Source organism: Vanellus vanellus, assembly GCF_965231255.1.
Source record: "Vanellus vanellus genome assembly, chromosome: 7".
In the NCBI taxonomy this organism is placed as follows: domain Eukaryota; kingdom Metazoa; phylum Chordata; class Aves; order Charadriiformes; family Charadriidae; genus Vanellus; species Vanellus vanellus.
The window spans coordinates 20,099,714-20,117,819 of record NC_138912.1 but is presented as its reverse complement, the minus strand read 5'-3'; the positions used below and the strand labels follow the sequence as shown (position 1 = coordinate 20,117,819).

The following is an 18,106-nucleotide window of genomic DNA, read 5'->3' as shown; positions in this document are numbered from 1 at the left end:
CTCCACGCCACTCTTCCTAACACAAACACCCCTGCATGTGCTCTTTCACACAGTCCCAAGATGTGGTGCCTCCTCATGCTGCTCTGCGCCCAAGGAATTGCCTTTTCAGCAGGATTCACCACACCCTCCACTCTGAATTTAGACAAAAGCCAGTACGGGAAGACTCGCAACCCCGAATGCTTTATGAACGTTGTAAGTTGGGTCATTTTCTCTCTCTTTCTTTCTAAATTGTCTCTCCCAGTGCCACTATCATCACCCCATCACTAACAGTCCCTGTTAGGAGGCTAAGAAGGGCCTCTTTCACATTTCCCATTTTCCCAACCTGCCTTTTCCAAATCCACTGCATTAGAGTCACCGCTGCAACGAGGGCCAGCTCTGAATGTGCCGCGGATAGATGTGACTCGTGCATATTGCATGAGGACAGGCACATAGCACTGCAATGGAGAGTGCCGGCTGCTACTTTTTGGCTCAAAGGCCAGGCAGCTGCCCAGAGGCTCCTGAGGGACCCTGGAGATCCAAGCTACCGAATTTTGACTCCAGCAACAGGATTCAACCCTGGACTCTGGCCAGAGCATGGACTACATGCTCCAGCCCACACCAAGCTGAATAACAGACTTGCACTGCCTGCATTTAGGGTGAAACCCAACAGACATATGACGAACATGAGGTTTGGCAATGCCTCATGACACTTGTTTGCAGTCACTTTTCCCAACACACCTTGGTATTTTGGGCTACCGCACAAAGAAGGGGAGAGTGTGATTCTGGCAAGAGGACAAAGATATTCCTCCAGCACGGGATGATGCTCCTGTGCACAGGCCTAGAAGAATCCTAGAAGAAACCTAGAAGAATCCAGAAAGTCTGAGCTGCTGGAGAGAAGACCTCCTTTGCAGTGGAGGCAAAGGCAGGTTTCTAGTCTCAAGGGAAGTAAAGTCCTCCCCTTCTGTAACAACCTGTTTGCTCAGTACAGTGGCAAAGGAGGTTGTACCCCTTCTTCCAACAGCAGATTCTCACAACACAAAGAAATCCAAGACCCCCTGCTCTGAATCACCGAAGATTTCCTCACAGTACATTCACAATTAGGTGTAGGTGGTCTCATGAGTTCCTTCATGAGAAGAGCTCCACCCTTGTTCATCTTGCCTGCATGACTCGCCTAATCATTCTTTGGCAAGAAAGAATTCATTATGGCCCCAAACCCACATCTTTTGGTACTGTATTATACGGATACTGCCGCATGTTTACTCTCTAGAAAGGTATGATCTGTATCAGCCTTGCAAAGCAGGAGAAACTATCTCCCAAGAGGTTAGTCACTCGATACAATTCTGCTTTGCCCCATAATACAGGGTCAAATACCAGACAACTACCACCTAAGCAGGTCGGAAGACTTTTGATGTATCTTTTTACAAGACATGCATTATTTATTCTGAGTCATAGTCCCTGTGACCAGAGGCCTTGCACTCCCACCACAGAGCAGCCCACATCCACACTGCTCAGCTCCTAAACAGGACAACTTGACTGTTAACAAACTCTCCTTTGGCTTCCCGCAGAGTGAAATTATCAGGTATCATGGATACCCCAGTGAGGAATATGAAGTTACCACGGAGGATGGATACATTCTTGCTGTTTTCAGAATTCCTGCTGGGAGGAACAGCCAAAATACAGGTGTGACACTGGTTTAGAACACAAGGAAGGTCTGAGAATCAACTCTTAGACTGGTCCCCCATCTTTCCCCTTTGCACATGCAACGGCATGTTCCACACCTTTCCATCTGAGCAAGAGCACTTAGTCAGGAAAGTGGCCTGAATTCTGAATCCATCAGAAGTCCACACAATCAGTGTCTCTGTCCTTATTTCAGACTTTTCTAATAATTTTGTTATATCCCTTTTATTTTTTTTCCCCTCATGTGGGCTGGGAGAGCGTTTGATAGACTGGATTTGGGGACATTTTGCATTGACACCCTGGGAAAGTTACATTTAAAATAGAAGTCTGACAAGCCTTTCGGGTTAGGCATATGAATATTAATTCCCAGCCTTCTGAAGAACAGAGATATTAAGAAATCACCTTCCTTCATCACCTTCATCAATGAAAAGCAAATGCACTTAAATTGTTTCTTCAGTTTTCTGAATTCCATTTTCTGAATGGAATAAACATTTCCATCTGGAATTTGAGGTATCCAGGATACTGCTATTGTGTTTGCTACTCCTTGTTATAATTATAGAATAATTTATTTGGGATGTCTCCTCCTATTTGGATCTCCTTTCTCAAAGTAAGGTTAACCAAAGTTAGATCAGGGGCCTCTCAGCCCTGTTCAGTTGGTTACTGAATAGACCTAGCGGTAGATAGATATGCTTCTTTGGATTAATTATTCTTTGCCTTCCATACACTATTCTGCATTCAGCAGTTTTCAGCTGTGGGTAGATGGTTTCAATATAAGGACCTGCACTGTATTTCCAGTACAAGAGGAGGTGGGGATGGGACTCGTCATCAAATTCTTTTTTTGCCAGTCCTGTCATGAAATGATTATGAAATGTCATTAAATGGTTCCTGCTTGCATGGAACAAATCCTTCAGGTTTCTCAGAGCAATATGTATGCATAGTTCTCCCAGGAGCTTCTTGAAGAAGGAAAAATTTAAAACCTCTCACAAACTAAACTCTGCAGCCTAATCTTAAATAAACATTAACTACTGCTCCAATATAAGAATACTTTAATCTTTTCCAGGGCAAAAGCCTGTAGTCTTCCTACAGCATGCTTTTCTAGGAGATGCTACCCACTGGATTTCTAACCTGCCCAACAACAGCTTGGGCTTCCTCCTCGCAGATGCTGGCTATGACGTCTGGATGGGAAACAGCCGAGGGAACACTTGGTCTTTAAAACACAAGACGCTTAATCCCAGCCAGAAAGCGTTCTGGCAGTTCAGGTACTCTGTAGAGGAAGAATTACTCCAGACAGAAACTCTGAGGGGACTAGATAGCTTCAGCCTGATGGCCTTTACCTAAACCAGCATCAGAACAGGGTCTGCACCAACCAAGGAGAGTAAAGAACCAGAGGAAGAAGGGTGCTCACTACTACTCACAGCTGGAAGTATTGGCTGGGGAAGAGATTTTCGACACTGGGAAATTAGAGGGGACGCTGAGGAAAAAGGAGACAGTACTGTGAGAGGGAGAGCAAGAACCTCAGCTGGAACAGGCTGAGCAGCCTTATCTAGAAATCTCTGATCTCTCACAGCTGAATTCAACCAAGAGAGGAATGCGTTTTGTAACCCATGCTAGTGAAAGCACTGATTAAATTAGGTTCCCCAAGCGCTGCAGCTGACAGGTGAAACTGGCACCTCCTCTGCAGAGAGCCCAAGGCATCAGGCAGCCCGGCAGTACGGCCTCATCCCTCTACTCCCTTCCCCAACTCAAGCAGGAGCGCAGACAAAGTGCGCAACCTCACCTTTCAGTGGGCCTTGCTTGGTGCAATGAACAAAACTGATATTCAGTAACTCACACCGCGATAGCTAAATTGTCTGCTCGCTTTTTGTGTTTCCCCCCTGTAGCTTCGATGAAATGGGTAAATACGATATTCCAGCAGAGCTGTACTTCATCATGAATAAAACTGGACAGAAGGACGTATATTATGTTGGTCACTCTGAAGGCTCAACATCAGGTAACGTCAGGACATTCACTGTTCACAACCATTCTTGTTCCTATCTGACCAGTAGGTGGATCTTTCAATTGAATCAGTTGTTTTTCTCGTTTGTGGAGAGCTAGCAAACATGAAAGTGCCTCCTGAGTTGAGATTTGCAAAAAATGCAAAACTTTTCTAAAACCAGCTTTGGCTACCATTAATAAGGAAAGAAATCTAATAGCAGGTCCAAATATAGTTCAACTTTTAAAATAATTAGAGACATAAAAGTGATTATTTACTGGGTACTTCGGGTACTGGTACTGGACATTTTTCTTAAATTCTCAGCAACAGGAATTTTCATTAAGTTCATCTTTTCTATTAAGACATACGATTATTTTCCTTATGAACCGGAAGGAAAAGCTAAAAAGATAAAACTACATGTATAATGCATAATTTCAAATAACAGAAAACAAGGGAAAAGAACCTTAACATTACTAAGTCATGTGACTTAATGGCAACCTTACAGTTTAAAGCATAGTTCATGAGTGTTTATAACTGGTCTCATTACTGTTTATAAACAGATTGCCAGAGACTGAAAAGCAGGAAAGACATATTTTTTCTCAGTACTGGCCTTTAGCATTAACTCACTACACGGCCTTTGACTGAAACTAACTTTCTTTTAGCATCAGCTGAGAGCTTCTGATGTTTACGGTTTGTCTGTAAGATCCATGAACGGACATTGATTAGAAATAAATGACTGCCAGTTCATTACACTAGCCAGAAAAAAAGAGAAGGAAATGTGGGAAAACCATACATTGTCAGTGCCAGACCTTTTCTTTCTTTTCCTCTCATAAGAGTATTTACAGACCCTCATGGCAAAACAAACTAACCATCTAGGCTTTCTGCAGCTGCCTTTGATGTAAACAGTTGAAAACACTCAAAGCTGCCAGTTTTCAGCTAATTATTCTACAGTTTCGTGGAAGCATAAATATACATAGACCTTTAGAGACTATAATCACAAAAACTAATTTTTTATGAGTTTTGTGAACTTTAGAGGGAACTGATTTTATCAGGAAAACCTCATTGCCATGTCACCTACAAAAACTGTTCAGATAAAGGCAATGTCCAGACATGCTCTAAACCTCACAATGAACTTTGCCTCCCAAATAAAAAAATCAGGACTTCAACACTTGCTTTAGGTAAAACATGCAGCACACACAAACATGGACAACAGACAATGGGCTGCAAATCTAATCTCGCTTCTTGTTTGCTACCTTCTGCTTATTTATTCATTTTGTCTGTGGAAGATGTTTTCACTAACCCTTTCTGTGTTTGCAGGCTTCATAGCATTTTCTACGTACCCCGAGCTGGCTAAAAGGGTGAAAATGTTCTCTGCTCTGGGCCCAGTAACCACATGCTCACATGCTACAAGCCCTCTGATTAAGATAACAAGCGTTCCTGAACCACTGCTCAGGGTATGTCATTTTTCCTTCTAAGAGGTCCAGTGCCTGACTTACCTTCACAGCATTCATTCAACCAGAGACGAAGTGTTTCCAAACAGGTAATAGGCTGATACTGAGCTTGGGGTGAATTGAGTGCTCTTGAAAAGACTCTGTGGGGGAAATACTGGAGATATAGGGCTGGAAGCAGCAGGTCACAGTGAAGTAGGAGACTTGTGAAACTCTGTCTCGTCATAGGACTCTGGCTGTTAACTAATATTTTGCTGGCCTCGTGCCGGAGGAACTAAACCAGAGCTGCAATAACAGCCATGACAATCTCTGGAACTTCAGAAATGAGCGAGCATTGAAGTCACTACACTAGAAGTGGAAGGATGGCTTCCTCCAGGATTGGTGGCAGTAATATGAAGGACAAAGGATATGTGAGGCACTATGGGGAAGAAGGGGTTTTAAAGGGGTACTGGGGGACAACTGTTTCAGCGCTCTGAATACGGGGTTAGGAGGCTAGGCTATCAGCAACAGTTTCCTGTAACAAGAAAAAGAATTGTTGCGCTTTTCCCTTCCCTCAGTTAGTACTTGGCTGCAAAGGAGCCGCGCACCAGATTGGATTTCTGAAAGGACCCGTGACACAGTTTTGTACAAGCCTGGATAAGTTTTGTGGCCATGTACTCTGTTACATAGCTGGAGGCGACATAAAAAATCTGAACACGGTGAGTATATACAAGAACACCTACTCAAAGTAAAACTAAAGTGATCCTGGAAGTTACATTTGTGCGCTCTATCCTTATCTAGTAACTGTCACACGTGTAAACATACATAAACCACAATGTAGTTCTCAGCAGGCTGAGGGAATGCCAGGACATTGTGTGGTACAAACAGCACCCAACGGAACTAGAGCTAATGATGGATGGGAGCAACAGCGAGGCACATTCCGATCCCAGAAAAAAAGGACTGAATTCAGTCTGGGGCTATATTTCCCATGTCAATAGATGTGCCCTCTTTTGGGGCTAAGCCGACCAGATTTTGGTCATACGCAGATGCTCTTTAAAAAGAGCCAATGGATGATGGAGTCAGACTTCTTGGTAGTAAAGTTCCCAGTTTCATTCCTTAGCATGCAGACACCGGGGTCCTCCAAACACTGGAATAATTAAAAGGCAGGAAAAAGCTCCTTTTCTCTTCCTAATTTTCAGACTACTCGCACCAGAACTTGGTCCCACAAAACTACTGTAAGGGGCATTTTCCCATTTTTCTTTGTCCCTAGAACTGGGACCAACACCTCAATCCACAGCACGTAGAGCTACAGAAAGTCCTTGCGCTGTGCCTGAGGAGTGCAACACACCCACAGCAGGATTCACAGAGACCAGAGGAGACAGGAGAGTTGTCCCTATGCTTGCCAACATGTGGAAACTGTAGTGTGTCTTAAATCCCCTTTACAGTGTCTGAAGTATGCAGAAGCTGGCCTGCATAATGTTTATTACTGCAATATCTCTAACAATGCCGGGGCCCATTTTTCTCCATCTACAACCACTTGTAAAAGCACATATGGGAAAGCGGTGAGAATCAAAGGTTCATTGCAAAAGCAATTAAAAGCATTGCAGCCCTTTTGAATTGCAGAGGATCTTTCCTGACTTAAGTCACTAATGTGGTTCTCAGGGCAAAATAAGAACTCTGAGGAGGAATCCAGGGAGATGGAATCAGAACATCTCCTTAAGAGAACTATAAAAGTACAAACAGAAGAAAAAGCAATCTATTTTGTAAGATGGATTCTTTAGCACTAGGAGTAAAGAGAAGAGAAAAAACAAATCTTCAAAAGACTTAGACATGCATGAGGGTTTGGTATGAGGTGAGGAATCTACTTTGAAAGGACTGGGAGGATTTTCCCTGCTATTGCTGAAGCCTAGGATCCCACAGTAGTGCTTTCTTCACAGAACAGAGTTGCTTCTGTGGAGAAAACGTGCAGATGCATAATGTTATTCAGCTACTCCTAAGTCTGCTTCTTAGCTTTCTGTCTGATATTTGAAGACTATTGTATTAAAATGAGGTTTTAAAACAGCAGCAGTAAGTTGCTCAGGTCGTTCACAGCTTTGTTCTCTCACAGCACTGGATCACTGCCTTTATAACACTTCTGCTTTCTCTCCAGAGTCGAATAGATACATACGTAGGACATTCCCCTGCTGGATCATCTGTACAGAACATTATTCATTGGCAACAGGTATAACTGTGTACTGACGTATAAACAGAGTCTTGCTCCTGCTTTTTATGCAACCGACAGCCTCCAGGGAAGTCCAGAGGTAGTGGATCTGGGAAACCGCCCATCACATCTTCTCGTGTGCTGCCATGAGCACCTGCCACAGAGGGAACACTTTCCCGTGGCTCACCAGACCATCACCTGAATCACCCCTTTGGTATCAGGGACTGAGATTTCCCCAGGGCACATCACATTGGGCTCTAATGGCTTCCAGCCTTCATCTTTATGAAGGCATTTGGCTTGAGAGCTGCAGAAGCAAATGCGAGCACGGTCTAGGCACTCGGCAGGCAGGAGGAGGACAGTGGAAACTGAGCAGCCAGGGGATGGTCCAAACAAGGAAGCGATCCAAGTTAAAGCTTTTCTTCCAGAGGGCTAATTGCAGCCCGGATTACCTCCCAAGGCCAGTTAACCACACAAACGCTTCTGCTGGCACAATGGCAAAGTGGGGGACTGCTTTATACCGCTACAGCACATGCCAAGCAGCGCTGCTCTACAGGGATGTTCCCAATAGCCAATTTTTCTCCAAAACCCTTTTAGTCACTCTTGCCACAGTCCAGATCCTGAGTTCCAGTTCTCTAAAGGTGGGCTTTTATTTATGCACTGGCAGATCTGAGCTCACTCTGCTCACATTAACCAGACCACAGCAAGACACCTCTGGCCAAGAAATACATCACTGTATATGTCCAGGTGCCCCTGGTGAGCCAGGATATATCTGCATACATCATATAGGTACTCAACCCATTTCTGCAAACACTTAATACGGTCTAGAATACAGGTATGCTCCTGAGGATACCTGTGACAACAGTTCCCAGCAGTCATTCCCACAGGATACACCTACCCAGAGCCAGGAAATGGGGACAAACTGTTGACAGCCAGTTGCTTTACAGCCTATTTTGCCAGCCTCTAAATAAGTGAAGCGGCTACAAAGCAAACACAGATAGAGCAGGATAGAAGAAAATAGCAAAAGCAATACAGCAAGCATGTTTTTAGCACGTCCCCAGCTACCTGAAGCATTGAAGTCAAGGTTTTCTAAACTGACTGACGGACAGTGACTTTCTCTCACCCTATATTACATACAACCATATTACTTGTCAGGTCTGTGCAAAAAATAAAGTAAAAATAAAATGACAACCCCCCCCCCAAACAGATGCATACTTAACTCTTCAGTCATCAGTCCTGCAGGGTATATATCATGTCGTTTAGACAACACAGGCTCAAGAAGGTTAATGTCTTGTGTCTACTGTGCAACCTCAAAACTGCTGTCAGAGCACAACTCTTGTATAGCCAAACTCTTGTAAGTATAGAGCCGCTGGAAATGTCACCACTACTGTGAGCAGACCAGACAAAACTGACACTCAAAAGAAGATGCATAAGGAGAGATCTTATATTACGCCAGATTAGTAATAGCCCTGACATGTTGTAGACATTCAGGTCCTCTTTCTGTGTGACAACTGAACCCAACTCTGCATCACAAACAGGGACACCAACTTTAGCTATCTAAAATAGTCAAGCAAAATTTCAATAGCAAAACATACCAAGGGTGGCAGCTGAGGATCAGGAGAGAAAGTTAACAAGAGGAAAGGTGACAAAGTCACTCACCCCACAATCCATCCTCAGTACCCCTGGAAGCCTGCAACCAGAGGAAGAGGGGGGAGTAACCCACAGTCCACTGCCTGAGCCTTGGCTTCAATCACAGGCAGGAAAATGCCTCCTGCACTCTGCTTCTTGGTCTCTCAACAATTACTTTTAATCTCTTCTTTTAACAGCTGAAACGTACAGGCCAATTTCAAGCTTATGACTACGGCTTTAAGGAAAACATGAAGAAATACAACCAGGTAAGGCAATACGGTTTCCCTGAGAACTCATCCTTGCGTCCTGGCAAAACTAAGGACAGAAAAATTCAGATTTTAGCACCTGTGAGTGCTAAAGAGGAGGAGAGTGGTCTGAAGTAATGTTTCACCTGAATTGAATACTCATACGTGCAGAAGTCTATTCACAGACAAGGCATAGACAGTTCCTTGCAGACAGCAAACAGAAGTTCGTTTGGCCCCCCCTACCGATGCAGGGATGTGTCCAACAACACGTCATTCCCAAAAGGCCAGGAGCCACAGCCAGCTCCTAGGACCGGATGAGCATGGAGCTCTTCACTTCCCCAAAAATCCTCAAGGTGTTTGTTGCCTTTCAGTTAAGGGGGGAAATGAAGTCACACTACAGTGACCTCTCCAATCAGCTGCCAATCATTTTGGTTCCAACCGGCACATTTGAGTGGCAGTATCCTGTGCTGTGCCAGGGCAGGCTGCTTTTACAAGGCAGAAAGGCTCCGGAGATATAACCAGTCACTTGTACTCATGCCCACTGTCTCAGAAATCTGCTAGAGTAAAATTATAAATGGCCAAACTATTTCCTCGCCACTTAAGTCTCAAGCGTAACAACTAAGGCCAATGGATGCACTCCATGCCCCAACAAAACTTAAAGATCTTCCCACCTTAAATGTTCACCTGAATAAGCTCCACAGTCCGTGCCCGATGAACACAGACACTGCTCTTTCCGTATCCCCACCTCCAAAAGGCACGAGTAGGTGTGAACTGCAGGACAACCCATAGCCATGCGTTAAGGAAAGACACAGGAATAGGACAGATCGTTCCCTTTCACGGTAGACAGGGAATGGCGTTAGGGCAATAGACACTACGAGGGTGACCTTCGTCCTTACTGTTTTACTGTAGCGAGCGCAGAAGGCAGAGAGGTGCTTGCACACAATCCTTTCTCTAAACACAACTTCTGATACAACAGCTTTCACTCGGGTCTCCTCCTTTTCTTACAGCCTACTCCTCCTGTGTACCAGATCGAGAAGATAAGCATACCAATTGCTGTTTGGAGCGGTGGACATGACAAATTTGCAGATCCAAAAGACATGGCAAAGCTACTTCCTCGGATTACGAATCTCATTTACCATGAGCATTTTCCTGCTTGGGGACATCTTGATTTCATCTGGGGCCTTGATGCAACTGAGAGAATGTATCAGAAAATCATTGAACTAATGACAAAATACTTTTGAAACCACATGTAACATATTGATTCACTCAGTAAAGACCTCCAAAATTTCTATTTTGCAATAAGGATGATATCTGGGGAAGAGGTAAACACACAGACACACATTATGGATACCAGTACAGGCATTCATATGCACATTTTTGTTTCTTGCTTTCCTCATAATTAGAGGTTTTCCATGGTGTTACTGTGACTGCTGTCTTCCTAAGAAGTTTGAGGCGTATACAAATGAAAGCTGAAAACATGAAAGTATTTGAGCACGCACTGCAGGGACCCCTTAATTTGAACAGCTCTTATTTCTACAAGACTGATTTTCCTAAGCCTAAACTCTGTTGTTCTCATGTATACTGTACATATCCCACAGAAGTATTCCCATGCCTAATTTGTGTCTTCCCATGAAGACTCAAAAGTGGCATTTGCTCATTTCTCTGTTGAAGGACAACTGACCTTTGTTTAAAATAAATCTTTTATCCGTGTGACAGAGAACTTGGCTTTTTTTTTTTGCTTTTTATCTCCATATATTTACCTACAGTGCCAACACAACCAAGAGTTCTTCAGACAGAAGAAACTAGGTAGGCAATAGATGGCTTCCAAACATCATGGAATCCAAATTCAGAAAAACTCATAGAAGTATTCTCCTGCCCTTCATACCAACACATCACCCAAAGGTTTGTTCGTGCACTCTAAATCCCCCAACTTCAAAGACAATGGCAACTGAGGAATGAGAAGATACAGACCTATCAGGCAAGCTTCGTTCCAAGCAATACAGCTTCCAACCCATGAATTATTCTTGACACTGGCAATGAAGTTGTTGCAAGCACTCTGAGCTGTTGCCTTTGATTTTTGCATAACTTTGTGTCTTGACCATTCTTTGTTCAAGTAATTTCTACAGCATGGGAAAGCAGTCAGCTTTAGACAAAAGAGGTAGCATCTTCATTATCCATGCAAGTGCCTCACATCTACTCACCTACAAGTTGATCTCGTAGATAAGAGTGTCTGTCCCCAGGTTACACCCAGTGTTCATTACTACAGGCTCAGACAGGGGAGCTTTTGTTTCCTAGGCTGTTTCTGGGTGGGGCATTGAGCTCATATTGCCCAACTAAGATCCTTTGTCCTCGAAGTCAGCATCCAATAGAATAGTTATGCTGAAAAAAATGTGTTCTGCAGTACAGGAAAAATACACTAGCTTGTGCATGCACCTAGTCTAGTAGCCATTAGCAGTGCTGATCATGGCATCTATCTCCTGAACTTATGACAGCTTACAGGAAATGGCCAAAACTGTCAACAAAAATAAAGATCCATTAGACCAAGAAAGCAAGGTACAGCAGCATTTGAAAGGAGATTCCCCTTTATTGCTGCATTATCAATTCACAAAGCGCCAGGCCACATTAATACAGTGCTTACCACTACAGGTTTTCTTCTGCTTTCACCTATGCAAAAGAAGACTCATGAATTTATTATTATTTCAGTATATGCATCCTCTGTTGCATGCACCACTCTGAAAAGCATGTTATCCTGACCGGTCCCATGGGAAGGATACATCTGGTTCCCATCAACAGCATTTCATTTATTGATTTTTTTTCTTTAGTACACTGTTTATATTGGAAAGGTAGTCGAGAAACCTGTTTCTCTACCATGCCAAACATATTTTCATTATTATTTCTTAATGCATTAAAGCAACCTGGGAATTGGTTTTCTTTGTGGTCTCCAGCAACTCATTGAATCTCTTTTTGCTGTTTCTTATATATATAAAAAAATAAGATAATCCTTCCCTTGTAGCAACATAGTAAGAATTAAGGTGTGTGAAACTTGTAGCAGGGATGGAAGGAAGTGCTAAGCTGAGAGGTCCATTTTCCCAGCCCCTCCCATTGGAGGAAGAGAAATACGAAGAGGAAGGGTGCCAGACTTTGTACAAACTGGTGTGGCATACTGTTCAGTTGTCAAGCGTAGCCCCTACAGAACAAGTAACGCACACACTAAAGGATATTTTATTTTTGCAGTGGTTGCCAACCATCATGTGTAAGGTTTAGGCTTCCAGAAATATTATAGCTACCTTTCAGAATCCACAGTCATGCAAGTCAAGTAATAAAACTGTGGAAGCAGATGGGAAGGGCGATATTTAGAACACTATTGTAATCAGTCATGGTTTGGTAAAATCAAGTGAACTCCTTTCAGCCCACATGGCCTGGGGAGTTCTGAGAAGTCTCACACAAAATAGCCAAAGTCTGCTGCAAGGAATGGGTGGATTTGCACCAAGTCTTTACCAAGGAACAGCCCTCAAGCCTCTGCAGGGCTCCTGCTGCTGTGCAAGATGGATTGCCAGATGAGGTAATTTTCTGCATGTTCAAGAGTCCCTGATGGCTAGGAAGTTTTCCTTAGCATGCTTTCAATGTTGTGGAACTGCAGTCTTCTCGCTATATCTAAGGGAGTCTCCCCAGCCTGAAAGAAACAGACGAAATACATTGCAATTTGATAGATATGGGTCAAGTACAAAGAGCTTTCCCAAATTTGCCACCCAGATACAGTGCTCTCCTGTGTAAGTTTCACTATCACATCTTTTCTCTAAAACAAAGGTTTCAGAATGTACTGGGTCCAATACTACTCTCACTAAAGCCGGAGGCAGAGTCCTCCCCTCCCCTCCCCTCCCCTCCAGTAGGGACAGCCATTCCACCATTTCCTGGGGCTAACATCCAACGTCAGTGCAGAACTACACTAAGAGCTGATTTCAAGAGCAACATGGGCAATACATTGCTCACCTCAACTCAGTAATGCAGGTCGTCCCAGGTCAATATTTATTTGGACAACATCTGAGCTTTTCTGATGACAGAAGCAGCTTGACTTAGCTCCTCTCAGAAGAATGGTGTCCAGTGGCACAAAAACCACCTAGGAAGGCTCTTACCACTCCCCTGCAGCCTGCATTTTAGGAACAACTATAGAGCAGCTCTGAGTTAAGAGGAGGTACCGTAAAGATAGCTAAGCGACCCGGTGGACATGTAGGCAGTGTTTACTGTTAGAAGTCCAGCAGTGGAGGATTTGGACTTTAAAATCGCTCTTGCCAACAAAGGCAAGAGCAAAGGTTGCTTTATACCACACAGCAAACAAGTCTGCTGCCAGGAATTTGCGCACCCTTTTTTCTTTTTAAAACTGCTGCACACCAGCTAAGGCCTACAACGTACTGGTTCACCATCGTGATAAGGAAATACAGTTATCAACTTCACCTTCTTACCTGATTCTTTACAGAAATGTCTGCGCGAGCTTCAAGCAGTAGAGGAACGACTGCCTGGTTTTTCATTTCACAAGCATAGTGAAGGGCTGTGTTACCAGACTGAAGGGAAACAGAAGCAGATGAATTTTTGTTCTATTACTTCTTTAGTAAATCTTCGGCAAGTACAGCTACCTGCAGCCTTATCAGTTTTCTCCTGTCAGCTGGATGCAAGACACATATCATTTCCTGTCACAATACACCACACAGTAAAATATAATACATTCTCATAACAGCAACAGGAACAAAAAAAAGTCATTTCTTCCCCAGGCTGCAGCAGCTAAAACAGGTCCGATTCCTTTGGCAGGAAGCCAATAATTCTTTACCAATTTCAGAGGATTCCATGATCTTGATCTCAACAACTATGTCCTAAGCAATACTGTTTGCTCACCCTTCAGTGATTTAGAATTTGGCTGCTGCTAAAATTGGGGTCGGTGGGTATGGAACTCTACACGTGGCAGATCAACGCACTCTGAAGATCAAGAGAAGACATGGGGCCTAGCACTGTGGCACAACCTTTGCCCAAACCTGCTCCAGACCAAAAAACTCTAAGTGGTGATAAACTCAGACCCTTATATCACTAGAATCTTTATAGGATCAGATATTTAATATATAAGTATCTCAATCGTGCTTGCCTGGATTCTCTTAAGATGGCATTGGTCAGAAAGGGAAATTGGTTAATCAGTGGAGAGTGATTTTGTATACATTACAAAACTAGGGCCTAAGCGTTAAGGGGAAACACTGAATCCTCCTGCTACATCCCAGTCAGTTTAGTCCCTGATCCTACTCTGAAAGCAGGACTACGTTGCTGGAAGATTCTGAAGTCTGTTTTTAGTGTTGTTCCATGCATACAAGCCACATTTGCGTTTGTATAAACCCACTTACAAAGTCTGTAGCATTGACATCCACTCCAGCTCTAAGCAACATCTTGATCAGGTTTTCATTCTGTTTAGTCTTTGAGATCTGTTTGGTGCAAGAAAGAGTAACACACTAAGACAGTTCATCTGCATATAGTACTAAGTAGATTTGGGCTAAATACTGGGGTTTTCTCCAAAAAGAAGAGTGTCTGGCTTCTATAAATGCCAGACTGATGCAGTGATACAATTCTGTACCATCACTAGCTACCTTCACAGCAAAGCCCCTGCTTCTTCTCTTGCTTTCCATCAGTCCTTGCTTTAAAAACAGCAGTCCATATTCTATACAGGTTCCTGGCTTGAAATACTGCCATGAGAAAAGTGACAAGGGGAAAGGAATGGGGACTTCCCTGCTTTCATCCAGACTCACCATGAGAAGATATCCAATAAGCATAACTGGCATGAGGATTATGATGAGCACATAGTCAAGGAAGGTAAACCGTTTCCTCACAGCATAATGCAGACACGTGCGGTCTTTCTAAACACAAAATAACGCTGATTAGTACCAGATTCAGTGATCGGATTATATTTGTTTAGTATTGATAATAGTAGGTCACTTTATATTTCACAAGCTTTTTTTTTTTTTTAGGTTATCTACTAGAAATATTTCTCTGGTTTTCAAGGAGAAACAGATACATGCATTTTACTTCCTTCAAGTGGAAGCACATTTAACACATCCCGGCTCATGGAAACTGGGATACACATGCAAAAAGGATGTGGGATCCAAAGGATTCCGTGTGTATGTCTGCAAACTTGGACATGGCTTCAGAGGGAAAGAGGGCAGAGTGGACATCTCACGTGGCTCCTACAGCTGCCCAGCAAGTGAAGCCAGCAGGCGGAATCCCCCCAGCTCTTGTTCTTAAAGACATGCTGGTTATTGAAGCAAAGACATGAGAGTTTATGGCATCTCCTTTGGCACATGTAAGAAAGACAGGCAAGCAGAAACACCCCCAGCAGATTCCTAGTGAGAAGAGAGCTTAAAAAAAATAAATATATCTTTGAATACTGAGTGTACCAAAGCAACTAAAGGGTAGAGCGTTTAACTTGAGTGTTAAACTTGTGTTAAAGCTCCTGCAGGTTGTGGAATAGAAGTTTGACAAACTAGGTTACAGTGTTACATTGGGGCCCAAAATAAGCAGAGAAGCCTTTCTGTGCCATCTGCTCCCCTTTATCGGTCCTGAGCACCGCAGTCGAGCTCTGCGCCCGAGGGCCTGATTCCACCCATGAAGGTGAAGCAGAGAGGCATTTAATCAAGCCAGGCATGGCTGGCAAATGGCTGCCAATACAACCAGAATGCTCCTACTGCAAAACACGAAACCCTTACAAAGGGACTTTGAGGTAAGATGCAGAGCCTTTTGCATCAGGAGGAACAGATAGGATAGAATATGACCCTGACCTCACCAATTTTCTCCATCCCCCTATGAAATAAACAAATGCACTGGAAACTAGAGGTGTAAGATATCCCACAAATGTGTAGGAACTTGCTAAACATTGCCTTCGAGTATGAGATGATAGAATAGAATTGACAATGTTGTGGTTTTTTTCTGGCCTATTTATCACCCTTACCATCATAAGAATAAATTAGTAGTGAAGCCAGAACATGCATCTTTCAGCTACTTTTTGTTTGTAACCTATAAGGAAATCTACCACACACACTTCCTCATCACCTTGGGGAAAATAGCCAGTCACAGCTATTGTGCAAGGCAGGTAGGGTTTTTTTTAAAATAGGGAACAGGTGAAGAACAGATGAAGGTTTCCCTCCTCACCCCCCAGCAGACCATTATGTGCCCAACAGCGTGACAAAAGCAAGTCTGCCGAGGGAATACAGAAGGTTTCCCCAGAGCCAGGCTCTCCTCAGGGGTACATTTGTGAGAGAGGTGGACAGGCTGTCCTTCAGACCTTCCTTTTAACCACAGTGAAGAAAAATACAGAGGGAAAAGAAAAGCTACAGAAGGGACAGACAAAAGCTGGAGGGCAAGGTGAACGCAGAGCACTGGACGGGTAAGCAGGTGGAGCCACTGGGGATGGCATGCAGCGCTACCTAAACCAGGAACACGAACACAGAGAAACGCAGGTTAGCAATGTTTATTAACTTGTGTGCGATGGCAAGTTAGAAAAATAAATAAGGAGACAAATAGAAACATAAAGGTTTATTAAATTATATTTTGGGGGCTATACTTATGCCTGAGTGGGAAACAAACCTCGTGTTTGGCAGCACTGCCAAAGTTCCCACACACGCACTCCAAGAATCTGAAAGAAAGGTCACTGCAAAGGAGTCAGTGTGCACTTACCTTGTTTCTGAGGTGGACATCAGCATTTCTTTTTAGAAGATAGCTAACTATCCTGTTGTTTCCCTGTTTGCACGCACAAATTAAGGGGGTGTCTCCACCGAAGCTGTCCTGGATGTTCAGACAGTTGCTGTTGCGCTCCAAAAGCAGCTGAACTTCATTGAAATCGTTATTATAAGCTGCCTGACAAATGGGCTGAAGAGAGAAGATAATATACATCAGCACACGTTTCACTAAGACATCCATTCTTCCCATTTGGATTTACTACTTGCGCATCCTAAAGGCACCGCCGAGCCCTCCTTGACAGAGGCTGCAGTTCTAGGTGACCTCCAGAAGATGGTGGTAAGAGATTCTCCTGCAGCTGCCACACAGCCGCTCTCAGCCCTCAGCCTAAGTCACAGCCCTCGTACAGTGCAGTGAACTTTCAGTTCCGTTTGGATGATGTGTCTATAATCCAAGAAATAAATCCGATTCATCTGCAGCCATTAAAAAAACCGGCTCTGATCTCAGAGGAGTTGGTCACTGCATTAAGCAGCCAGCGCTGACAAGCCCACACACCTCCCAGTTTACAGCCGGCTTTCCCTTTGGATGAGCACTGCTGAACAAGAGCTGCCACTTCTGACTCATCAATTCCCAGAACAGAACCACACTTCAGGTGAAAGTTGAGCTAGAAATTAAAAAAATAAATAAATACATGCATGTATGCCCACAGCTCAGATCCTCCTTGGCTTTTGAGAACTGCTTGCTGTTCAAATCTTTGTTGCTCTGTATTCCTACGCATCCTTATCCTACCCTGCAATTCCTTCCCTCTCCAGCTGCAAGGGCTCAGACTAAGGAAGAGATGAGACTGACGGGAGTACCACAAGTTTCTAATGGTCTAATACGGGCAGAAAATAACAGCAGGAAGTCTGGCAGGCCGGTAGCACTTGAAGTTCTCCAGTCAAAGAGAGAATAAGTTTCTTTCTTTCCTTCTGTCTTCGATATTGAGGGGTTTACTCACCATTTTCCAAGATAAGCATTTTCTTTAAACGTTATCTGTAGTTTTTCCTTCCCATCCTCCTTTTATCACAGTCTAAATGTACTATATGAACAAGATCTAGCCCTGAACCCTGAGCCCCTTCCTCACCCCCCTTGTAGTTACCTTTTTTTCTTTTTACATTAGAAAGATTCATCTTATTTACACTTTCACTTCAGACAAACTTTGATCTACAACACAACCTTAACTCCAGCATCATTACTGCTTAGTCTTCTGGACAGCTGCACAAGAGAAGTGATTTTCCTT

General features: G+C 43.6%; 2 protein-coding genes across 3 annotated transcripts; one reads left to right on the top strand and one right to left on the bottom strand.

The window, feature by feature from the left end:
• Positions 1-60: 60 nt before the first annotated feature.
• On the top strand, positions 61-10,857 carry LOC309674596 (lysosomal acid lipase/cholesteryl ester hydrolase-like; the record flags this gene model as incomplete). The annotated part of the gene is made up of 9 exons (XM_082486677.1): positions 61-192; positions 1,545-1,659; positions 2,717-2,915; positions 3,537-3,646; positions 4,946-5,082; positions 5,634-5,774; positions 7,205-7,276; positions 9,079-9,147; positions 10,134-10,857. The coding sequence occupies 9 exons, from the start codon at positions 61-63 to the stop codon at positions 10,365-10,367; spliced, it is 1,209 nt and encodes a 402-aa protein (XP_082342803.1). The 3' UTR covers positions 10,368-10,857.
• An 844-nt stretch (positions 10,858-11,701) lies between these two features.
• ANKRD22 (ankyrin repeat domain 22) lies at positions 11,702-17,103 on the bottom strand. 2 transcript variants are annotated; one of them, XR_014269406.1, is made up of 6 exons: positions 16,828-17,103; positions 14,907-15,014; positions 14,508-14,585; positions 13,587-13,685; positions 13,117-13,273; positions 12,685-12,799 (listed from the first exon to the last, which is right to left on the bottom strand). XR_014269406.1 is itself a non-coding variant. In XM_082486620.1 (5 exons), the coding sequence occupies exons 1-5, from the start codon at positions 17,077-17,079 to the stop codon at positions 12,722-12,724; spliced, it is 615 nt and encodes a 204-aa protein (XP_082342746.1). In that variant the 5' UTR covers positions 17,080-17,103; the 3' UTR covers positions 11,702-12,721. The 2 variants fall into 2 exon arrangements, 1 of the variants encoding a protein (XP_082342746.1); XM_082486620.1 differs by lacking the exon at positions 13,117-13,273 and having other exon boundaries at positions 11,702-12,799.
• Between the last annotated feature and the right edge of the window lie 1,003 nt (positions 17,104-18,106).